General features: G+C 41.7%; 1 protein-coding gene across 2 annotated transcripts in view; it reads left to right on the top strand.

The window, feature by feature from the left end:
* Nucleotides 1–25,851, top strand: part of SNTB1 (syntrophin beta 1) — a 114,077-nt gene that overhangs the window by 78,187 nt on the left and 10,039 nt on the right. For both annotated transcript variants that reach the window (XM_053953867.1, XM_053953862.1), the window contains exon 4: nucleotides 21,262–21,401. In XM_053953867.1, the coding sequence (XP_053809842.1) occupies nucleotides 21,262–21,401 (140 nt within the window). The remainder of the gene's footprint in view (nucleotides 1–21,261; nucleotides 21,402–25,851) is intronic.

Genomic DNA, 25,851 nt, shown 5'->3' with positions numbered 1-25,851 from the left:
ATTAACAGTCTTCATTATCTGGGATAACGATCAGCCTGTTCTTAGGAAAGACGTAAACCTGAAATAGCATGAAGAGTAATTTCCTCTCCAAGCTTCAGTGAGGTTCCTCCACAGGCCATTTTTACCAGCAGTGACATCGTTCTCTCCTTGCTTTCAGTGCCTTCAGTAAATGGCTGTATTAAGGAAAACTCAGGCTGAAAACAGCCTTTTCATTCACTGTACTGTTTTAAAGGCTTTGCCTTTATCTGTAACACACATGCTATTTCTTCCCATGTCAATGAGAGACGAGCAAATAATAAAAATAAGTGAAGTGCTTATTGCAAGGGGACTAGAAAGAAGACCAGGTAAAAGTAAATAATGAGAAATTATAGGAATATGGTGGTAAATGCATGAAGGACCTGAAATCGCAATTCTGTATTTCTGCAGTACAGTTGGTTGTTGTAGTGAAGGAAAACCCCTCTATCAGATAATTAATTATAGAGCACAGTTAAATAGTGAGTGAGCACTGTTGTGCCTGTGGTAGCCTTCAGGTATTAAATTATTCTTGCAGAAGTTGAGCTGCAGTGTGAACTGAGCCCTGCATATCCCCTTGCCCTTCCCATGAGGGCTGGATTAGTTCTGGTCAGATCCCAGCAGAGGTAATCACATCCTTCCCGCTCTCCCTCTGCCTCAGCTTTGATCTGACTGTCCTTGCAGACTTAGCTTTCTCCATAAAATACAGCATATGTCTATCAATGTTCCTATGAACTCCAGGAATGATGAGAAAGTTCCTTTTTATAATCATTCTTCTCCACAGAGTTTAATTAACATCTTTTTCCCTATGTCAGGACGCATTCTGAGCCCGAGCTGTGCCTGCTGCTCTGTCAGCTGTGCCTGCACAGGCAGGGGCCACCAGCCCCAGGCAGGACCCACATGGCTCTGCTGGGACAGGGAGCTCTGCAGATGTCTGGTCAGCACACCGGTAGGGTTTGAGAGGGGAAATGCTGGGCTGTAGCTTGAAAGGTGGGAGAGGATGCTGAAAGGAAATGGGAGTTCAGTGCCTTCCTGAGGTGTGGGAGCTGTTTCTCTTGGTTTTTCCAACTGAACAGGGTGTTAGCTGTGGGACCACATCCTACTGTGGTCTGGAGTACATCTTGATGTGGTTCTGGGCACTGGCTACGTTGCACGGTGTGTCTGCCATGGCATGAATACTTAACTCTTTATTCTAAATAAACCAAATTGGAACTGCTGTTTGGCTAAGTTGGATTTTGATGGACAAGGAACTTTCTAGACTTTTGTAGTTGAGGTATTTTCTTCCTAGATTTTGCTAAATTTTCAGGATGTTGGGCCTTTCCATCTTTTGCCTTGGCAGTCGCAGTTGATCTGTCCTAAAGGGTCCAGCTCCCCTCGTGCATGTGCTGAGTCATCTCACCTTTTGGGGCTGCACAGGTTTGAAAGCCTCTGTTTGAACATATTTGCAGTACAGTTCATTTGAAAAAAAAACCAGCAAAGATACACATGTGATGTGAAGGAAGACTTTGATCCCCTTCATTCAGAAGCTGGGGAAAAGGATCTTTTTTTCTCTCAGCCTGTGACACAAAATATTGCAAGAAAGATAGTGAAGGAATTGGAGGCAGTGATGTTCTTTGGTATTCAAATGTGATTTAAATGCAACATGAATCTCCTTTATAAAACATGTTGCATAGGGAGCAGAGACCTCTACTGAACCCATATCCAGCTCTGCTGTCAGTGGGGAGTGGAGAGTGGCCCTCCTAATTGTTTTAAGTGCTTAGTGCCAAAACAACTGATCTGCTTCTGCCCCAGTGTGTTTCTGCCTCCTCTCACTGGTGCAAGTAGGATGCCAGCAGTGGTGGGTTAGGAAAGGGGAGTGCCTGTTCTTGCCCAGCAGTGGGATGCAGGGTAGGAGAAACCAGACCAGCACCATGGTTGAAGAAGGTGTGGAGCTCATCCTGGGCATTTGGAGATGCTATGGAGTGGTTATTCAGGGTGAGGAAGCTGGCATTAAGGCAATAGTTTGGAGCAAACTCAGCTGAAACAAAGAGCAAGGCAAATGCAGTCTGAGCAGTAGGAAAGTCCCGAGCACTGACCCCACTGACTGCAGTCCCGAGCAGGGCTGGGGACACCCTTCAGCCCCTGGATCCCACTTCACTTCTATGGGCCAAGCAGACATGCTTGCATCCCCAGGGCTGATCCACGCTGAGCACACTGCCGTGCCATGTGGGGGTGCTGGCAAACACTGTTTTGCAAGAGCTGTGCCCTTGCACTCTGTCTGTTTGCTCATTTGTCTGCATTTTTCTGCTTACAGGCTGCATGTTAGAAGCATAAAAAGAAAGGGATTGTCTGTCTTAGAGAATCCTGGATTTTTCAGGCATTAAGTTCCCATCAAGCTGCATTTTCTCTGTTCAAAGTTACCTGGTTCTCATTTGCTGGTTTTGTCTCCTGAAGTTAAAAATCACCTTCAGGGGAATGGAGAGGCCCATTAGGGGAGTGTTGACCTTCAGGCTTTGCCCAGTATGAATTCCTCTCACCCCAGTCATCATTTCTTTGGGTTTTTTTTCTTAGCATAACAATACTCCTATTTTAGGTTTTTTATTAATGGCATGAATAAATAGATCAGAAAGCAGCAGAACTGGCCATAAAAAAGTCTCTTAGCTCTGCAGCCCTTCTTCTTCCCCCAGGCCCCTCAGCTGATCCCCAGAGAAAACTTCTGGCAAAAGTAGAGCTATTCTTAGTAAAAATATCCTAATTTAGAGAGAAATATTTGGATTTTTCCCTCTCTTTTTGCATATTATTGCCCCATCGTGCTTGCCCACTCAGCTTGCAGTCAGAGGAGTGCTATCTCCACCCACAAGTGCTTTTAGGACAGATGAGCTGGTTAATGTTGGAGGGCTGTTGCGGAAGAGCAGAGTGGCACTGCTGGTACAAGCAGGAGCAATATATGCCTTGAAAGTTGTTTTGCCAAACAACTGTTAACGGAGAAAAATAAACAGATTTTGTAACTATATCTTGAGGAGAAGTTATGTTCTCTGTTGGAAAGAGGGATTGACCTTTAGAAGAACAAGAGAGTTTTTGAAGAACAGCGAAGAGGGAAAAGTTACATACATTGCAATTTTTGGTGTGGCAAGACATTCACTCAGTGCCTACTCTACAAATCCAGTTCAATTTTAATGCTCAGCCTCTGGTTATGTAACAAATTCTTAAGACTATTCATACCAGCCTTTTACCTTATTATTGAATCCTGTAAAAATAAAATTATACTCCATAATACCATGAGAACCCTTAAAAAAATGTGCCATTAGACAATTATATTGCAACACAGCAACTCTGTAGACTGCAGGGAAGTATTTCTCATACAGTCTAATTGTTGTATCAATAGTATTTTCAACACCCTTTGTTACTGAGGAAGAAAGAACATGCTGATACCATATGTAAAATAGCATATTTTGAAGTTCTGATTTCAGGGCTTGTCTGTGGCAAAAGTGCTTGAGTATTGGTGAAATCCTTGTAAGAACTGTACTTGAAACAAATCCACAATTGAAAAGGTTTCATGTATCATTCCTCTTCTCTCTCCCGCTCTTAAATTAATGAGTGTTTTATTTTAGTTATTTTAAGATGGGAAATGTTTTGACAATGGAGTTTTAACATTAAAAAAAATATTGCTGATTAAAAAAAGTACTTTTATTCCCTTTACTCCAGATTCTTCAGTTCCGAAGATTTATTTCTGCCTGCAGAATTACCCTCTCTTCTTAAGTGGACAGTAATTGATAGTGCACATCACAATAATTAGTCTAACGAGTCTCCTAAACCCCAAGCCCCACAGCTATCTTTAAGCTCCTCATTGTCTTTACTGTAACGTAAATAAAAGTCCTTTAGAAGAGGACTGAAAAGAAATTTGATAGCAAGGGAGACTTGTCTTCTCCAAGGGGTTTCCTTTACTCATTTTTAATGAGGCCCATATTAGTTGTCATTTGTACCTTCCCTGATGAATAGTTTGGAAGAAAAGCCTTCTCCATGCACAGCAAAATTTGCACCAAGTTGCTGACCTTTGCTGTTGGTGAGACCTCATTTGAGTCCGAGTCCTAAGTCCAAACATATTGTTGGATCAATCACGTTGCTTTTTGGCTCAGATAGTAATGCAGGGCTAATGAGTTGTGCTGTGTACACATTAACCTCAGACCCGGAGCGCCCACGGCAGGCTCGGAGCAGAACGCGCCACGGCTGCAGGAAAGAAATTCCGTGCTGGAATCTTAATAGAGGGAGACAATAAAAACAGTAGGGCAGTATCACAGGTTCACTGCTTGTGGGATGTAGGATTTAATCAAAGCTGGAAAAACAAGCTGCCTTCTGTTCTGTTTGGGGAAAAAAAAACCCACCTCAGTACCATAGAGGTGCTTTATGAAGTGTGAAATAGAGAGGAAAGCCTGAATGTTTAAACAGTAAGGTAGTGATTCTACTACCAAAAGGGAATCTGCTTTGGGGAACAGCCTTTGAATAATATTAGATTTAACCTTGTCAGAGCTTACAATCTAATGGCTATAATGGCAATTCAAGGAATTTGGGAGCATTGAGGTGGTTTTTTATTAGTAGATACCTTATTTAGCAATACTTTAGCAAAGTTCTCCTTTATTCATAAGTAAAATTCTTAAGACTGATTGTTGAATTACCACAAACAGCCAGCATTCTTTGTTTTGAAAGGTGTTTCTGATCATTTCCAAAAGCAACATTTCCCTCAAAGGACAAGATTTTACAATTGTAAATCTAGGGAGAGACAGTATTTTGCTAATCATCCTTATGGAGAGATAGACAAAAATCCCAACATGCACAATATCCTTGTACTGACTGTTTTCCTCAGTTGAATGATTAGAAAAGGAAGAATTACTCAATGACTAGTACAAAAGAAACATTTTCAATTTTAATTTTAATGTAAGCTCCAAACAACCAGAGGGAGAATGTAAGGGACACAGAAATAGAGACAGAATAAATTTGATTTCTGCAGATCACACACAGTTTTGTGTCCTCCTCTTTGTGCAATGAAAATGGATCAATAAGGCTGAAAGACCATTACTGCTTCAAATAGAAAATCCAGTGAAATCAAATGGAAAAACCCAAAGTCCATAGAGATCCACTCTTTTGTATTCATGTTAAACTTTGGATACAAGATAGGAAACAGCTGAAAGGGACAGGGTGAGAAGGGGGTAGAAGTATCCAAAACAGGACCTGCTAGAAGAGCAAAGTTCTCTACAGGTGTGAGAAGCTGCCCCATCATGCATTGTTGTGCATTCTGGCTTGTACAGTGAGCCTGTTCAATAGTCAGGGTACAAAAAGGGGATCTGGAGCCAAAGTGCATGTATGTCTGAAGGGCATACAGAAGGTTTGGACCTTCTGCTCTCAGTGTAGTGACATTGAAGACAAATGGATTTGCCAAAGGTTTTCTCAGATGTTTCTGGATTCCCTGAGTTTCAGGTGTTCCTGTAGTACCAGTAGCGCTGCTGGAACGAAGCACTTGGGTTTTAATTACTAATGACTATTAGCTGCAGTGAAGATTCCTGAAACTGTGTGAACACATCATGTTATTATTGGAGCATTTTTTGTTTATACATTTCTGCTGAGCAAATGCTGCTGTGCAAACATTCATTTGTTGATCTTGTGCTGAATATAGTTGCAGACATTGGCCAGAGTAGCTGCCAATGTGTAGTGTGGCTGTAGCTGCTTCTTTGTACTTCATGCTGGAAATGCCAGTGATGTTTATGAAAATGGCTCTAAAAGGTTCACTTTGAGGAGAAGCCTGCTATGGGAATAGAAACTTACCTATTTGTTTGTGGAATGAAAAACTTGTACATGATTATGAAAATAAAGTTTATGGTGTTGTCTGTGGCTTCTGCCAGCCTGGGAAATTTAGTACAGGGCTCTTCAAATTGGGGAATACGTTAAAACTTCATGTTTCAACACACACATGTATTCATTCCACATAAGAAATGCTTATTATTGCTATGTTCTTTGGATCCCTGAATCACAGAGCTATAGCATACAGTAATACTATCCCACATAAATTTTCAAAACAGAGGTTTAAATCTGCTTGCCCAAAACTGTCGGCATGTGTTAACAAGGCAAAGGCAACTGGAAGAAATGGAAGAAGCTGGAAGTTGCAAAGAAGAGCAGATTGGAAAGGGGTTGTACAGCTTAAATGGGGCAGTGTGAGAACCTTTTATGTGATGTTTTTGTCTGGTTTGGTGGGTTTTGGGAAGGCTGGCTACTGAGGATGAGCTGACTTGCTGTTGGATTCTTCCTGTGCTGTTGCAAGAGTTTGAAATGAGAAAGAGAGCAGGACAGGTTCTGGGGGTGGTTGTTGTGGCTAATAACATAATACTAATACGTATGTTAGTATGGAAATGCCCAGTGGATAGCCAAAGCCGGAATGCTATGGTGTGAGATTGCAGCAGAAGTGGTACCAATAGGAGCACACTCTGCTCCAAACTCTAACCATGTGAGTAGGCAAGAAGATGAAGAAGGAAACATGGGACAAAACATCTGATATGTCTCTGCTGTGATTTTTGTTCCTCTGGGACATAAGCCAAATGGATGCGTGCAGAAAGACAATTAGAGCTGGGGGAAAGGGAAGAGTGGGACAGCACTGGAAGAGATTGGAAGATTCTGAGCTAGGGGAGCCTGGGGGAAGGTGACAGTGGAAGGAGCAGATGATGAATAGAGGAAATGCAGAGAGCTCTGGATACAAACAGGTGTACAAAATGTTGAGTGGGTGGAAGGTATTGAAATCTTCTCTACTGGCGAGAATAAGACCAGCCTTCTCTGTACCTTTCATAGTCACATAAGATTAACTCTTCACAGCTGCAAGAAGACTTCAAAGAGAGGAATTTTAGCTCCTCTCTCTTATTTTCCTTCAGATTGGACTCAGTTTGCACTCAAAGGTCATGTACATCATCAGTTTCCATTAGCCCGGATGCATCAAGTAAAACTTCAGTCTCAACCCTCTTCAAATAACTTGAAACAGCTGCTTGGATATTTGCAAGTGCAAGCAGAAGGAATGGGTTGTGGTTACAGGATCACATTCAAGTGAGTGAACAACTCTGAAAAACAGTGACAAGGAAGCAACCACTAACTGATAATGGTTACACACCTGTAGCCCTGTGTGCACCTGCAAAGTAGCTCACAGTTTTGGATACAACAGCATTACAGGCTGTTGTGCTAAAAAATGAATTCTAAGAATACCAGTCTCAGAGGTAACAGAGATCTCAGACTGCTTTTCTTCATGGGAAGCAAATAGTCACCATGTTGCCTTGTGTCAGCCCCAGATATTATCAGCTTAGTGCCCAGGATTCAGCAGCAGCAAAGGTTATGTGCATGTGCAAATAACAGCAAATAAAGTTTGCTCCAGATCTCCTCTTTCTCTTCCTCTTCCTTCACTCTGCAGCTCAGGCTCAGCATTCTCCATCACTGCCTGCTCCTGCCTCTGATGTTGGCTGGGCTATCTGAACATGCCTGCTGTCTAAGGATGTATTTTTGAATAAATGGTGCATTTAAAGGGGTACTAGTTATATGCATGAAAGTGTTGTAATAGCTAGCCTGATTTCCATCTGGCGTAATTTGGGAGTAAATCCATTGACATCAGTAGAACTGAAAGGATATAAATATAATTGAAGTCAGACCCTATATTTTTACGGTTAAGCCTAAAAAACAGTGTAACTTACTCTCCCTCCTCCCCCCTCAAATCTTTTCTCTTTCAAGCTCTGTCACAAATTTAAATGTCTTAATTGGGATTTCGTCTGTTTCTGCCCAGTTGAATCAAGGATATGTCAGTAAAGAATTTTAGGAGATACAGAGGTGAAGCTCTCCTGACCCCCTACCTATCTTTAGAAAATCTCAATGACTTCTGGTTCTGAAAAACCATGGCAGCAGTTGTTCTTTTCTGCCTTGGTCAGTTGTGTCAAGCTGTGTATCTGTAGCTATGTTTAGTTCAGAGCACAAACATGAAGCAGAAATGGAAGCTTTTTTTGGCAAGCAAAGAATGTGATTTTCAGCCCATTCACACAAAATGGTGTTAATTAATAGATTGTTTTCTGACAAATAGTTAATTGTGCCTGACTGTTTTCCATATGGCTAAGGAAATAAAAAAGCCAAAGAGGACAGAGTATTTAAAAATCGAGAAATTTTGGTATGAATCTGCTGATATGATAGCCAGTGCAATCCCATTAGCTCTACTTCTAAAAATGGTTATGTGAATATTAGCATATAACTATGTAATGAAATACATAGTTCCCAATTTTCTTTTTGCAGTGTTACTCAACTGAATTACTTAAGATTTTTTCTACCAATATAGAAGATGCTTAGGCCAATACAGACTACAAAAGAAATCTCAACAAACAGACAAATATTCATCTCTGTTGTACGAATAAAAGCAAGAGAAATAATTTGTAAAATTTCCTAGTGAAATTTTCCTTCAGGGCAAGTATTTTTCTAACACCAAAGGTGGAATTAGGTGTGGTCACTTGGTAATATTCACACATGTTTGTCTTCTTGGAGTTTCCACTTTCCTGTAGTTGCAGAAGTTATAGCAGCTCTGTGATGTTCACGTTATCCTCAGCCAGCTCGTACAGCTCGTACTGTAAATGGCTGGCACTTGCTGGCTGGGGTGATTTATTAGCCCACAGCAGGAAAGAAACTTCCATTGATCAAATCAGTTCGTTCTTGAGATCGTATGTCTCTTGTGCCAAAAATAATTTCTCTTTGGATAGGTGATATGTTTGTTAAGAGATCTGAAGGACTAATGCTGTTACCAGGAAGTTTTTTATTTTATTAAATTATGTATCCCAGGGTTGTTTCTTAAATCTGAAACCTTAATTTCTCATCCTGGCTCCACAGGTAGATAACCTGTAGCATGCAATCTGGTTATACTAACTCTGGAGATTAACTTTATTCTTCCCAAGTTTTTCTTCTAGAGGGATGTTCAGTTCTCAGTACAATTTTCTGAAAGTAGTTAAATTCTGTAATTATTTAAAAAATATGAAACACTGACAATTAGAACAAATAGAGAACATTGGCTTTAAAAATTACATATCTTACAGTATGTAATTTGCTGATATTTGTGGGATTTAGTTTTGTAGATTGATGGCCCTAACTGTGTATTTTAAAGTAATCTAGATGAATTAACATGGCACAGCACTAAAGCCATTTGTCCTGTGTAGCTAATTTAAAGCTCAGCATAGGTAACTGCCTAGTAGAATAGTCTTTATTTGTCTTCCTCCCGTTGAATATTCATAATTTCTAATAACACATGGCCTTCAATATTTGCTTTTTTTTATTTTTTTTTTTCTTTTCTGTAGATAGTAGATTAATTAAAAGAGTTGTTGCTGTGATCTTGCCTGGTCTTGTAACATAAACAGTATCAGATCTGGGAAAGTCATGCCTCTTGGGAAGTGGCAGCTCACATCCTGACTATAGATGGCAACCTCATAGCTTGAACACTTTTACTTTAGGGATATTTCTTTGACTGCATCTTCTGAAATAAATAGGGTTTATGAAAGCTGAGCTCTCATTTTTATTGTATTTCCTAGCCACTGAGAAAAGCTTGAAACTATGGAATGTCAGCAAAGCAAAAAGGCTTGATGTATCAGCAATAATTAAAAATGTATTTTAAATACCAGGCAAACCTCAGACTGATTTTCGAGCCCCAGTTGACATCCCCAAGGGAAATTTGGCTGACTACAGCTGGTAACAGTGGTTTCCTATTAAAGCTGCCTTGCCAGTTATTTTTGCATCATTAGGGATGTGTGTTTCTTCATGTGCCACACAGTTAGTGGTGACAGCTGTCCAGCAAATCACTGACTGGTGACAAACTGCAGTTATCCTCTAGCTCTGAACTTCCTCTCCTGCATTCGTCCCACTTACCCATTTCCTTTGTGACCACTGCTCTCCTGGAATTATTTTGGTGGATTACAGTAAAGACCATCTTAAAACTACTTTTAGCTTAAAAAGCAAATTCAAGTTTTCTGTTAGTCTCCCAAGCATGTAATGATACCTGAGCTTACAGTAACCCCAGGACCACAGTGGCATGTGCTCCAGTTTGGGCAATGATTTCCTAATGGTGAAACTGGCCTAGGACTACAAGAGTAGCTGAGTATTTCTGTCAGGGAAGTTTTCAAAGAGCAGGCTAGACAAATATTGGGAACAAAGGCTGTCCTCCCCTGAGCAGTGTTCATCTTTCAAGTAATCTAAGAGGTTCCTGGGGTGACACAGCTGGTGAGGGAGCCAGCTCAGAAAGGCGCCTGACTGGACCTGTTGTTTGGGAATGGAGAAGGACGGATGGGATGGGATGGGATGGGATGGGATGGGATGGGATGGGATGGGATGGGATGGGATGGGATGGGATGGGATGGGATGGCTGGAGGCCGTCTTGGGCATAGCAATCACAAAATGAGTTTTCAGTTTTTGGAGAAATAAGGAGAGGGGTCAGCAAAACCAATAGCATGGACTTTTGGAGGACAGACTTTCATCCACTTAGGAGGCTGGTTCAGAGAATCCCTTGAGAAGAAGCCCTAAAGGGCAGAGGAGTCCAGGAAGGCTGGAAAGTGTTCAGGATGGAAATCCTAAAGGCACAGGAGCAGACCCTCCCTGTGTGCTGAAATATGAGTGGTGGGGATAAAGACAAGCCTGGCTGAATAGGGAGCTTTGACTGGAACTCAGGACAAAAATGAGTTTATGATCTTTGGACCTTTGGGATGGGGAACTCAGGAAGACTACAAGGATGTTGTGGGTTATGCAGGGAGAAAACTACAAGGGTGAAATCCCATGTAGAACCTAACCTGGCTGCGGTGGTAAAAGACAATAAAAAAATGTTCCTATAAATACATCAGCAAAAAAAGGAAGACTAAGGAGAATCTCAAGCTCTTATTGGAGGTGTGGGAGCACATAGTAACAAAGAATGAGGAAACCACTGAGGTTTTTAAAACCTTCTTTGTCTCAGTCTTTAATGGTAAGACCAGTTGTTCTTTGAGTACCAAGCCCTCTGAACTGGGCTAACGGTTGGAATTAATGCTCTTAGAGATCTTTTCCAACTAAAGCAATTTTATGTTTCTATGGTTCTATGATTCTATCTTCAGCTCTCTTTCTATGAATCTAAGCATTCATATTTCTGAAGCAGTGACTGGCTTGGATTGATTTCTGCCTTCCTTCCGGAAGACAGAAAAATTACATGCTCAGTTTTTCAGTGGGGAAAGTGGCACTTTTGGTTAGATACCATTTGTCTTCTGTACAGATTCCTTAGAAAATGAACAAATCGCAAATCAAACAGAACTCTCAGAAGGGGCAGAGATTTTAAATTCAATTTTGTCTTCCTTAAGTAGTGAAAGAAAGTGAATTGGATATTAAATGGAATAGCTGTTCATTTCTTACCTTTACTGGCGCCCTGGGATCCGCTTGTGCCAAGATCCACCAGGAAGACCTGCTGGATGTTCTCCCAGCTCTCCATACTGTCTGCCAAGGTGCAGCAAACTGAATCCCTCTTTGGTGAACAGAGGTCTCTCAGAGCCAGCTCAGCTGGCTTTCTGGGAAAAAAAAATAATCCTGCCCATCAGAAAATGTTGAATATGATAATTCAAAATGAAAAGTTTAAGTTTCTCCCCCTCCCTCCCCCCACCAAAAAAAGACAAAACAGTTATGTTACTTGAGTTACTTAGATAGCTTGTGGAGGTCTGTCGTTCTGATGACGGAGGTGCAGACTTTGTACCATTTTGAAAAAAAGGTTTCAAATAATCGAATGGCTTTGAAGCTGACAACTAGGTAAATAAATAAATAAATTTGGAAAAAAGACAAGTATGAGGGTTTTTTTGTGATAAATCTTAATAAGTAGATTTGGATTCCAAATTGTGACTAATTCTCACCAAATTTTTCAGACATCTGTGGCTGCTCCACATTCTTTCAAAAGTTAGCGAAATTTTTAAGAATTCTAGTTGAATTTTTGCTTTTTTAAATAAGGTTTCCAAATATTTCTCAGCATGCTCAGAATTCTAGTTGATGAAGCATAGCATCCAGATTTTAATTGTTTTTTGAATTCACTCATTTGCTTGAGGTCGTTAGTTGCATTGCAGCATATCAGTATTACTGGCTATTCATCAGTGACACACAGACTGAAATGACACAGTATTCTGGATTGTCCTTCAGACAACATAATAACAATGAGAACAAAACATGTTGTTCTCTCTCTATTGCTCCCCTACTATTTTTTCTTCCAGCACTTGTGATTTATTATGACCCTTGAGTAAAGTAGTCAAATCTGTCAGTCTTCAAAAGGTACCAGTCATGATGGGCCATTATTTCTGAGACTGAATATTAGGGAAGACAATGTGGTAGACAAAGGCACAGAACATCTCCTGGGACAGATTTCAGTCACTATAGTTTTAATGTAGACATTGATGATTACCTGTCCTTTACCAAATAGACACTGTAATAATTTCAAATTGCATTTTTCATGTTTCAGCCATCGTTAAAAATTGCAAGCTGCTTTCACATCAAAAGTCCACCTCCAGTATTCACATTTGATTGGAGGCTGTAGAAAAGTGTTCTTGAGCTGATATTTAGAAATCCACACACTTTTACTGGATTGAAAGAAGACATGCTTGTATCTTTTGAGGCAATGGGTATTATTACTCATTTATCTTAATGTGGAACCCATTCGATCAGCAGAGGTCAGATTCAATTGCAAGTTATAGACCCTTCAGGGACAGTGAGTTGAAACTATGGTGTCTGCACCTGGATTCTGCTCTTGTACAATTACCATTATGCCCCACTGATGATGATGTACTCCCTCAAAAAGTGCTTCAGCTTGGCTTGAACAGAACACCCTGCGCACAGCACAACTCCAGCACACAGTAACCTGCAGGGCATGGCAGGAATCAGTGGCTGTTCCTGGTATCCTGGAGCATACCTGTTTCCCCCACCACTAAGTAACAACATCTGTTCTTGGGCAGTTGCACAGGAGAGGTGGTAGAGCTTCCACAGCCTTCACAAAGTAGAATCCCTTTCCTTCTGTGGCTGACCCTGATGTGCAAAATGGCTCCATGGACTGAAGCAGAAGACACACAATTGTGCTGTGCTCCTTCTTGGTTTTTCACAGGGCAAGCCTGGCTTACTGGAGGAGGGAGAGTACTCCATTTTAAAGAGAAGTACAGGCTTTTCCCCTAGCACTAGGTGTTTAGTGCTTTGGAATGCAGTGATTATTTTGGAGACAATACAGCTGCTCACCTTTCCCAAAACTAAGCTACATCTTAGAAGTACAGTTTCTACAACATTTTAATTTTGTGATTTTTATCTAAATACTTACTAAATGTCAGATAGCTGCTTCAGCAGCTTTTTGGTACGTTCATGAGACATGTTTCAGAAAGCAAGTTTACAGCCACTCTTTCATGCAGCCTGAAGAGGCCAGACACCTCACAAATAAGTTATGCATGCACACACAACAGATTCAAAGGTGTTTGCTAATAGCATCTTCACTTCTATCCTGAATTTGTGGTTGTGAGCAGGCTGGAAGAGAGATAGGTTGCTATGTGAAACACTGGTGCTGGCAGATTAAACAGACAGTTGCTGACAGGTCATGGAGGTAAGTACTTGTGATTGCCTCCACTTTTATAGAGTTTTTTTGCTTATAAATAGCAGGTTTGTGCTTACCCCCACTCTTTAGGCTTTCCATTCATTTGTTCAATCAGTATAACTGATTAGAAAAGCCTGGGGTTAATGGCCTTTTCCCTCCCTTTAGTCCTCCACACCCCGTGCCTCTTTTACAAGCAGTACTAAAAATGTGACCTCTTCCAGTCCAGGTTTGTTCCCAGTCAAGTTTTCTTTGAAGGTCAGTTGAACTTTAGCTGTCCACTTTCTCCTGATGAGCCTCAGTGGCCAGTGGAGCTATGCTGACCTTCCTGTGTGTCTGATTTGTATCTGTCTCTGTCCTTGTGACTTACAGGTTGGGCACTGCCCTTGAGCAATGAAATGTCCTCTTACCTTCCCTGCTCTCCCCTGGCAATTTCTGAGAAGCAATAAAACTGAAAACAAGAAAAGACAGTAGGTTTTTCTACAGAAGTAATTTGGTTCAACACTATCATTTCAGGAGTGGACCTTTGCTATTTGCAAAGCTTTGCTATCATAAATTACTGCTATTCTAATTTCACACAGTGCTGTCATGGTCTGAAGTCACTGCTATAGAAGAAAATGTGTTTTACTCAGGAAGCACCAGCATACTTCTTAAATCACAATGGTCAGCTTAACTAAGATGAAAAGCAATCAGTGTCCTAATAAATGGTGTGGGGAATTTGCATCCTGTGCATACTGCCTGTTTGATTTTCCCTGGAAAGATTCCTGACATTATCAGGAAGTTAGAATCTCCTGTCTCACTGAAGAATAGGTCTTACTTATGGACCTTCAAATCCCAAATTCATGCATAGCAGAAGGATTGTGGGTCATGGTTGATATTTCAAAAATAGATGAATTACCATTTTTTTTCCCTTTTTGAGTCCCTTGGACTTGGATTTCTGTGTATTTAGTTAATCAGTTTCTGTGGATCTCAAGACAACACATCAGGATTTTAAACTTTTCTTATGTTGTTGTGTAATACATTTTTAGTTAAGGTAAAGTGAATAAATGTATGTGATGCTGGGTTTTTCACTCCCTTATGTTTCTTATCTTTAATCATCTCCTGCAATGGAAATGCAGAGTGTTAGACTCCATCAAGATAGAAGGATCAAAGATGCACTTCTTATACAGCTCTAGATGATTTAAGGCTCAAGGCAAATCATCCTGCAAACCCTTTAGGAGTGATAACTATTTTGTATTACTACTGCATTAATATTGGTGCAACATTCATGGAACACATGCATGAAAAGCATGTGAACAGAATAATTATACAGCCAACTTTTAACTCTATATGAAATCTATATGATGACTTTCTAATCCAAATCTGGACTTCTTCATTTTTTTCTGATATTTCATACACTCAGTAATAGAAGAAAAAACTTCTTCAGTTTTTTCTGCTATTTCATATAGGTTGGAAGGATTTCAACCCCCCTGCTCTAAGTAGACCCAACCAGACCTGCTTGCTCAGGCCCTTGCCTAGTCATGTTGTGAGTAACTTGAGGGGTGGCAGTTCACAGTCTGTCCCAGTATCTGACCATCATGACACACTGAAGAGTTTTTTCTGAGTATCAAATCACAATTTTCAATCTGTGTATGTTGAATGCCATCCTCTTCCAGTGCACCTCCAAGAAGAATTTGGCTCCATCTTCTCTGTAGTGTGGAAGACATGGAACCCTCCAGGCTTGTTTGCCAAGGGCATGGTCTAAAGAGTTATTAGGAAAATTCCAGCTAACTTCACCAAACTCTGGAACTAACTTCTATTGCAAAATTGGGATCAGACCTTCCTGTTTGGCTGTAGGAAAGGTCTCAGATCACCTGCCATTCTTGCATGGGTGAGTTCACAGCACTTAGGTACTTTTCTTGCCTGTAGAGGTCTTTGGATATGAGCCAGAGCTGTTTGAAAATCCCATTAGTCCAGAGAGTAAGGACATTGTTTGAAAATATTGCCGTGTTGATGTGTTTGTGTTCATTTCGGCAAAAGTTGGCTTGTGTCCTGTCATTTTAAAGGATAATGAGAAGGAGTTCAGACTTGAACAGACCTGTCTTGAGAATGAGTGTCTTGTCCATGCTCAGCAATGCCTGTAACTGAGGCTGTCAGTGTATTCCTGGGCTCTGCTTGGGGCACTGCAAGGGTTGCATCAGTGAAGTCCCTGCTGTGGCTCCCACCTGACCTTCATGGCTCTAAATGCTTGCACTGCATTGGTGCCAACTGCGTGCATCGCTCGCTCGCTGCTCACTGTTCACAGGAGCCAATATTGTGCCCTTTGGGGGATTTTCATCTGTGCATTGACTTTAATCCAGATCTGATAACAGCACAAGCCACCTTTGAGCCACCACTGAGGTCAAAAAAAGAGAAAAAACAAAACCAGACACGTTTTCATTAGCTTTTGTAAAAAATCCTAAACAACGTGCACATTATTTCCTGTTTAAAACTATAAAGTTTAGCAGCAAAACATGCCTCATCTGCATGTGGTATGAGAGGTGTTGATATCCCCTGCCTACGGCTGTCACTTACACCCACTCCTGCATCACAATTTGCCTCCCATCAAATGAGCTCGTGCAAATATCAGCGTTGTTGCATATGCTGGGGTTTGCAGGATGTATTTCTGCATCCCTGCTGTTCATCTTGCAAAAACCCTTTCAGTCCCAGCTGTTATTTTCAGGAACTGACAAGTGGGTTTCTGTAAATTAATCAAATTTATTCTGAACATGGGTGTAACCCTTCATCAAAAGACAATGAAAAGGCAAGAAATACGTAGCAGAACATATCCCACCCTGTGTCAAATCTGGCTTGTCAGCACAGAGAGATTTTAAGGAAGAGGTAAAATAGCAAGAAGGTAAAATAGCAAGAAAATTCTTTCTTGATTGCTCCTTCTGTGCCCAGTGTAAGAGGATAGTGTAGGTCTGGGATTTGGGAGGAGGTGTTGGAAAAGGGGGCTAAACAAACCACTTACTGTAAACATAAACTTGCTAACTTCACAGTGGTCTCTGAAAAGACACATTTTCAATACTTGCTGCAGTGGAGTCTGCTGGCAGTTTATAATTTGTTTACTAAACAGGGAATGTAATTGAAATGTCCCTTTTGAGGTAACAAAAATATAAAATAGCTTCTCAGAGTAGACCAGGGCCTCTAATTTAATTATCTGTAAGCCTCACAGATTAAAAGTATTTTTTCATCCATTCCTGACAGCCTGAAGTGGATGAATAACCAAAATTCAAAGAAAAACCTTTTGAAAAGGAGACCTGGCAGATGAAAGAGCAAAGGTCCAAACAGTTTGTAAAATGATTTATCTCCATTGAGATCCCCGCTGTCTTTATGGCAACTAATTATATGTGAAAACTGTTAAAGGTTTGGAAGCTTGGTACCCACTGGAGGGGACAGGGGTCTCCATCACTTCAGGCACAACAAGCTGCCTCCTTTGAAACACTGCTGTGTACCAGGGGAGTTACTCCTTAAGGGTACATTGTGAGCAATGACCAGAAAAGCAGCAGGAGCAAAGTAGCCATACAGGTAGTGTTGAGCTTGCGTCACCACTTGCAGTCAGTCCTTGACACCACAGATCTGGTCCCAAAGCAAAGCCTGGCACTGCAAAGGCAGCCGAAGGCAGCCGGAGCTCAGGCATGTCTGGGGGGCGTGGGCTCTGGCGCGTCCCAGCCCTGCATGTGCCGCCCGTGTCCTGCACTGGAGCGTGGTTGTGTCAGCCAAAGGCTGATGGCCAAGGTGTAGCTGGTGGAATTCAGCTACTGGTGTAGCTACTGGAATTCAGCAGCTGTTCTTGCACACGTTTTGTCTGCCCCCACATTCCCCTCTGTTTCTGCTGGGTGTGCCACAGGAGCACTTGCCACCCCAGCAGAGACTGCAGCGTCCGTGTGGGAACAGAACATTTAACCTGACTCTGCAGGGGAAGTCTGTGTCTGAGCAAGTCATGAACACTAGTTTCCTCTGGTGTCATCCCAAGCCCTGCCATCATGTTATCATACACAAAAAAAGATGAGATTTCATCCCTGCAGCACATTAAATATTTCCTGAATTTGGAAAGGTAAACCAAAGTGCATAGGGGAAAAAGTGGTGTTTCCCACGTAATGTGGTGAGTAAATGAGGGGCAGAGAGGTTTGGAGTAGCAAAAACTATTCTTCACTGCGCTTATTTTCTTAGAAAATGTTCTCCCTTTTCAAGTTTGTGCTTTAAGACTTTGATCTAGGGGCACAGTATGTCTAGGAAACAAAAAAAATCAAGTTTGCTTCTGGTATAAACATTTACAGCTTCATTGACTTGAGGTGGAATTTCACCTGGGAATATAAGCGGTGACCCCAGTGACACATAGAGGGAACACTGGTACCTGTTGCTTGGAGGTACTTGAGCAGTGCCCAGAACACCAGGAAAATATTTGCTGATTCATTTTGCTGTGGAGTACTTACTTTTCTGTAGTTCATCTAGAGTTGATCTTACAATTTTGACTTTGAAAAAGGGTTGAGTTTGAAAAGTGTTTTAGAGTGGATGGTGATTTTATTTGTCTGCAACACAGATCGATGCACTTTGAATTGTACATGTGCAAGTGGGAACTGGAGCGAAGAAATTGTAGTGCAAATGCCAGAATTCTGCAAAATTCTGGCTAAGGAGCAGGCTCTAATCATTATCTAAAACCATGCCTCTAAAATGTTCTCAAATGATGTTTAAATTTACTCTTACACAGGCATTTCATGTTATCTTTATGGTGTGTCAGATATTAAAACCTTTAAAACTTGAATAAATCCTTCACTTAGCTGTCCATAAGCAGCATGTTTTTTGCTTTTGTTTTGTAATTTGCTGTTATACCAATGCTTGGTATGACACTTGTAGATCTGGATTAATTTCCCATGCTGATTTGTGATGAATGTGCCCTGTAGGCTAATGGTATCTTTTTAGCCTCTCTTCCTCCTTTGTAAAATTTGCTATTACCATTTACAGGACAGCATGTTCTCTTTGACACCTTCCAGAAGTGCCAACTGCCTGTTGAACAGCATGGCATCAGCTGTTACAGCCTGATCCAAACCCTGCAATAAGGGAATAGTGATGCAATCCAAGGTTTTTAAGGAAAGGCAGTATCTTTTATTAGCTCAGCTGTTACAGTTGGGAAAAACCAGACAGGCTTTCAGGCACACAAATCCTTCTTCAGGTCTGAAATAGCAGCAGTGTTGCTTACACCAGCATTCCTCATCAGTGAGGCAGCTATGGTCCCAGTAAGGTTTAAAAACTGTGCTTAAAAGTGTGTGCATTGCATGGCCCTGCTCGCTGGGGAGGGCTGCAGCGCAGAACACGGGCAATCGTCGTTTGCCGCCTCGCCTCTTCCAGTGCACACCCTACAAACCAGGGATTCATCCTACAAGGAGAGGTAGTGTAAGGTCACTTGTTCTTGAGGAAAATCTTCAATACCTTATGACCAAGCCACATCTTCTCCACAGTCACCCTGCTGTTGGGAAGGACTGAGGCAAAGCTGTGGGCTTCACAGTGCAGGTCATTAACTTCAGGATTTGTGCATGGAGATTCTGTCTCCTAATATTTACAGCTGTCCAGCTAGCAAAATCAGTTTTATTATCTTTCTGGTAATTGCTTTACAGAGAACAGTGTTTCCCAAAGTTTCTGAAGTCGCTGTTGACTGACCAGCCACCTGACAGCAAAACATGTGATTGAAAATGCTACACAGGCAGGATGGTTCTGCAGAAAAGCTGTGAACAGCTTCCTATAGTCTGTAGATTGCTTGTGGTCAAGGAAATTTCATATTTATTTTCCTTTTTCTTTTCTAGAAATCTTCAAAAATATGTACTAAAGTCTTTCTTGTTAAAGAACACAGGTGAGGTGGTCCAAAATTAAACGTTAACATTAACATTTACTGAATGTTAACGTTACCCGTGACACTCATTTCTGTATTGCCACACTAGGAACTGGGGTGTTAATGGTAGTTAATAGCTGTGGTATTAAGAAGCTGAGGATGCTTTTTGCTCATGTGAATATTTTCATGGTACGTGGAGTGTGAGAACTCTGGATTTTGCATTCTTTCCTGAGTGTAGTAATAGGTGTGTTAATTATGTGGCCTCTCTATTCGGCCCTATTCGAAAATTAAAGATTGTGTTTTAAGAAACTGTCACCACAAGAAAATTGTAAATAAGTATTATTGCTTCTGTAGAAATTGAAAGCATGAACTGTTTATGACTTCAAGAGACATGAAAAACCAATGAGCAAGTAATGCTGTAAACAGGAATATGATTATTGGAAAAGCTTAGTTCAGAAGGAGAAATACATCTTAAAAATCTTAGCTTAAGATCTGGTTTTGGGCATTGTGTTCTGATGTAAAGGTGTGTTACATTGCTCTTGAAAACCCTTAAAAGTTTAGAAATTTATGGGAGCCTATCTTTGTATAAAATACAACTGTTTCAAATGTGGTTCTGAATTATCATACCTGGGCGTGTCTTTTCCAGCCTGGCCAAACTTTGATCCCTTTTATATGTTTCTCCACCCAACAATATGCCCAGTGACACATGCCCATGGCAAGTAGGCTAGCATCGACCACAGAACAGCACAGACAGCTGCTTCTCTATCCCAGAAGAGGTTTTAGTGGAAGAGTCATGAAGACAAGCAGATTCTCTGGTGAATTTCAGAATTTGTTGCATTCCTTTTAGTATCCAGCCAAGATGTTTGTGTTTGAAAGCATGGCTGTGGGTGTTACTGTGGACCAGTGTTTCTTTTTCTTTACGTGCACCAAAAGGAAAATGATTAGTTTGTCCATGAAAGAGCTTCATTCTTACTTGAAATAAAAGTCCTTTCATATTCCCAACTATTTTAAGACACTTCTATGCTGCCAGAGCAGAAGAAGTAAAAACCAGGATCCATAACAATAATTGTGTAGCCATGTGGACATCACACATCTAAGCTGCAAAATAGAATTCCTCATCTGGATTCTGCAGACAGTAAAAGGCTCTGATGCTCTAGTCTTTAGACATCTTTGACAGAAAGATTTGAAATGTGAAGGCAGATCCATGACCAAGTCAATGCTTGAGATGAACCCCACATTTAGGCTGGATCTCTTTATAAAAGCATTTCTAAAACTGGAAGAATAGTATGAAGGAAGGAGAAGCAAAAAAAAAAAAACAAAAGGGAACTGCTGATGAAAAAATAATCTACTCCCAAACTACTAGTTTTGCTACCTGTCACTCTTCTTTAATAGAGATGATGTTGCAGCTTTTTTAAACAGAAACAGCAGCAGCAGTGTCCAGGACTCAGGTTAATATGCCAGCTACACATGAATGGTGCACATTATAAATATACATTTAAAGTCTTTTCATGCATGCCACAGCTAACTAACAGCCAGCTCCACCTCAGTGTTCTTCCAATACTGCTTTTATGGAGTAGCCTGTAGTAAAGGAAGGCTGGAAATGGCAGTGCTAATGGTAGCAGCAGATGACTTTGCATGTTATTCCATTTCTGCTGCATCTGATTATAAATTCAGGTGGGAGATGTCAAAAAGGCAGGGAAGTAAAACTCTCTTGTGTTCATTTTCTCACTCAGAACTTGACATGTTTGTCTCATCTGGCTTTGCATGCTGGTAGCTTTGTCTCTTGTTGTTTCACTGAGACTTTGCTCTTTTCCAGGTGCCAGGAGACAACGAGAAGCACTGGAAGCCAGTGTTAGTGGTTTTGACAGAGAAAGACCTCTTAATATATGAGAGCATGCCACGGATAAAGGAAGCCTGGTTCAGCCCTGTGCATACCTACCCCCTGCTTGCCACCAGGTACCTTTGCTTTTCAATCATGACAGCTTTCAGGAGCAGAGGGAACAGCTGAGCCAGCCAGGAACAGGTATAGCTGGTACACAGCTGTAGTCACACTTTACATGTTGTGGTTGGAGAAGCAGGTTCTTCTTCAGTGGGCTCATGTGCTGAGCTTAACTCCTCTGTTCTCTATTTCAAGTTCTGGCTGAAGCTGATGACCAGAAACTCACTGAGATTTTGGATGTGGCAACTTAGCCTGGATTTAGAGGCAGGAATGATGAAAAAGAGCTGAGAGCTCAGTCTCCTGGGATTCCTATCTCAGTGTGCAGACCTGTGAGCTAGGCAGAAACACCCCGACTTCCAGCTGCTCCTCCAGGCTGAAAAAAGTGGACTTGTTGCCCTGACTTGAATGTTCTGATGTGGCAGTTCTACACCACCAGTTTGGGCCTTTTGGAGGGTTCCACATGTAATGGAAATACTTTCAGCACAGCTTCTGTTCCTGCTCTAACAAATTAGTTCCTGGCTTTTTTAGCTTAAAATGGTAAGCTTGGAAGACACATTCAGGAATTTAGGTTAGAAATAAGCTTTTGCATTATTTTGAAGGTAACCATTAACACTAATTCAGAGAGACCTTTCCCTTTATGCAGTGGAAACTGTCTGTGCTTCTTGATGTGAATCTTAATCATGTTTCTCTGCCAGTATGGCCAGAGGGCTTGAGAAAGAGCTGTTGTTCCTTGTTTCAGCCTTGCTACAGGCCTCTATTATGCCATTTTCAAAGAGTTCTCATTCAGAAGGGCTGGTTGCCTTGGCCAGAAGCAGTGGGGCTCTTACTGCACTCTCATTAGTTAATTTTTGTTCTCTGTGTCTCCCCAAATGAACTGACGCTTTGCTGCTAAGTCATGATGTTAAAAAAATAAAAATGGAACTCACTGATTTACATTTATGGTGTGTTCCATCAGTGGGAAGCCACTTTCTGACACCCTTTTGTTACCCTAACACAGGGTGAGAGACACCAGCTTGCGGCCTGCTGGGTAAATATTGCAGCCTGTGTCCAGCTGTATCACTATGCTTTAGAGTTTGAGAAGCAACAGTACCCTAGCATCAAAGGTGATGCATTTCCTCCCCTTTTTTTCAGGGTTTCATATTTACATGAGCTCAAATCCTCCTTAAAGTGACTGGGTATCTTGTAGTGCACCCTGCCTCTTCCTGGCCACACGTCCTCATGTGTAAAGACAATTCCTTGCTGAGTATTGCCAGCTCCCATCATCAGTGAGACCAATTTACTGCATCAAATAATCTAAGTCCACATCTTGGGGCCTGTTACTTACTTATTTTTTCTCAAGAGGTCACATTGGATTGCAGACAGCCTTGCCTTGGGTGGGGATGGTCATCTCCTTGTCTGGTGGGATACTTTTAACTGGTTTTCATGCTGGAAGGGAATGAAAAGTTGCACAGCTCATGTGTTAGGCTGCTGAAGGGTCTTTATAGACTGGGAAGAAAGAAAGCGAGGATGGTCTGTAAGAAAGCCAAGGTGCAGTTCAGAAAGGACAGGTGCAAAGGTCAGTGCTGGGGAATAATCACCTCTGCTGTTCTGGGGTGGAATATGAGCAGCAAAGTAGTTGCTCTGCCAGGAAGCACGTGAGCACTGTGATAAAGTTGCTTCAATCTAAGGTGTTGTGTTTTTGAGAGGGGAAAATGGAGATAAAAATCTTGGGTTATAGCAGCAGTGTTGCATTTTGGGCAGATGTAGTAATCATATCTAACTACAGAGGAGCAAAGCCTCAGGTGATACTCCATGTTCATGAGAGGCATTGCACTTCCAAAAAGATGCCACTTAACTGTGGAAGGTCTAGAAGAAAGCAATGCAAATATATAACACAGAAACACTATCAGTAGGGGAATACGTAAGAAACCTTAGTAGCTTAATCTAGAGAAGTCCATGGAAAACATGTCAATAGTTTTCAGATATGAAGATAAGACACAAGGAGGACAGGGGACTATTTTTTCCTCCTGAACACAACAGGACATAGTTGACTGCACTTGTGGCAGGGAATTGGTGAGGTACTGGTTTAGATTCTCTGGGAAAGGTGTGCAATCCTCATCAGTGGGGCACTGAAGAATGGGTGACACACAGTTGGCCCTGCTCTGTGAAGGGAGATGTGCTGGGTGACCTCCTGACAACAATTCCAGTCCTATTTCTGTGATTTCTTACTACTATCACTGAATGTAACACCCAGATAAAAAGACAGCAGCTATACAGGATTTGGAGTTCAGAATGGAATCACAATGTGATATATACACATATATAGTAGACTCCATAAATCTCCTATAGAGATTTATAGATCATAAGTAGGTATTGATGATATATAAATATATATTTATAGATTATATTTATATTTATGATTTAAAGAATCTAAATCATAAATATAAATTCCCTAAATCATTACACCTCCTGTTTTAGATGATTCTGATCAAAACTCTGCAGGGTCCTGCTTTTATGATCTACCACACTGAGTCAAGTTCCAGCAAAAAAAAGAGCAAGTTTTCTGTTGGTATTGACTGCTGTGTTCATTCTCGGTCAGTGATTCCCCTCCTTGTGACGAGTTTTTTAATCCCCTCTGTGCATTGATCAGTGCAATTTAGAACTTTTCACCTGGAAAGTTTGCAGAGCACATGTTGTAATCTTAGCTGCTCCCATCTTTCAGATTTTTATGAGTCCTTGGGAAAATATTTTTGCTTAGCTAATGCATATTTGAAAAGCTGCTGAAACTGGAAAACTTCAGTGCCAGATATTGTACAGAGTCATGCTTAATCTACCCAAGACATAATGAGCAGAGAAAATTGGAGAATGGTAGAAGGATTACAATCTTCTCACAGTCCTTTAACAGCAAAATTTCAACATGCCCTTTTTGTTTGTTGATAAGTTTGCCTACAACCTATGGATGCCATTAAGACTTAAAAATATTTTCCAGTCAATCTTTTCTAGCTTTGTATGGAATATAAATAATAGCTCAAATAAAACTGAGATCAGATTTAAGTTGTTCCTTTAAATCTCTGCATGGGGAGGCAGGGCAGCTGGCCCACAGCCCTGACTCCAAGGACCTTTTTGTCATAATCTCTGTTTCAGTGTTTCCTTATGCTTGAATAACAGTGCCTCCTTCTAGCATGGGAATGGGGCTTAAGTAATTACATCTTATATGTTTGCAATCAAATTCCATTACCTAGCATAGCCAGATGTGAAAGGAAAGGGGAAAAAAAAAGCAGCCCATGTTGGGCTCTGATTAAAGATCAGGTAAGAGGCTTTTGTGTACAACTGACATCTGTAAGCAGAAAGTATTAAAGCAGTTTGATAGCTAATGACATGGAAGGAGTCCTCCTTTGGGGAAGGAGTTTGGGCACTGATTAGTCATGTGGGCAAGTGGGCAGAAGGACAGGCAGAGAGCACTGGGAGCCCTGAGAGCCCCAGGAAGGTGTAGGGGTGCTATGCAAGTTCTTTGCTTGTCTTCCCAAGGCAGTGAGGCGGGCTGTGGGTGCCTCCATGCAGATGAATTGAGAGAATGTGCATAGGTTTCCAAGGAGTACAGCCATTCCAGGGCAGGTTTCAAATGCTGTCAGGGTGCCATAGGAAAGGTCAGATGGCAGTGGTGTCGTGGTCACAGTGTTGATGCACTTGTACATGGTCTCTTCTGAGCTAAATCTCAAGTGAGCAGCTGAAGGCTTCCTTTGAATGTCAGTGCTGGTTTCACTGTCCTTTCTGCAGAGACCATTGGATCTGGCTGTTGCAATAAATTGTTGAAACTCTTCCCATAGCACTAGGATGAGACGCAGGTCCCAGTGCAGCTCACCCTGCACCACCACATCCATCTCGCTATCACACGTTTGCAAAGAATAAGGTTAAAAAGGTCCCTGAAGTATAGAGAGACAAGGGCGAAATGAGAGAAGATCAGAAGTGTTTCCCTGGCTCCCGGGAGCGTGCCAGGGTTGCGTTTTCAGCCGCGGCGCTCCGAGCGCGCCGTGCGGGGACCCCCGGCCGTGCCCGGCCTTCTCCTGCCCTCTCGCGGCTCCGCCTGCGCCGCCGGCAGCCTTCGGCGCTCGGGGCTCAGCTCTCGGGCTCCGGTGCTCACAGATTCCCCCAGAAACCTCCACCGAGCACAGGAACCTTCAAGGGCTTGGGTGGATATTACCAGAGCCGGGCCTGGGGTGCTTCTTCAGCTCTGGGGTGCAGCACGCACCACACACACAGCCTCCCCTGCAGTCACCGTGATGGGAGGCAGGAGCGAGGGGAAGCCTTCTGTGAGGTTTCTAAGGCTATTTTTTGCCTTTTAAGGTATCTCTGTGGTCTTTAGGATAAAACACGTTCTATGTAAATGAAATGGCCTACATTAATGCAACTTTATTAAAGCATCCTTTGACCTGTACCCAAATACATCAGTACTGACAGCTGGCACATAAATACTATCAAATGTCCTCG

The sequence above is a fragment of the Vidua chalybeata genome, chromosome 1, assembly GCF_026979565.1.
Source record: "Vidua chalybeata isolate OUT-0048 chromosome 1, bVidCha1 merged haplotype, whole genome shotgun sequence".
Classification (NCBI taxonomy): Eukaryota; Metazoa; Chordata; class Aves; order Passeriformes; family Viduidae; genus Vidua; species Vidua chalybeata.
This window is presented reverse-complemented; position numbering and strand designations above follow the sequence as displayed.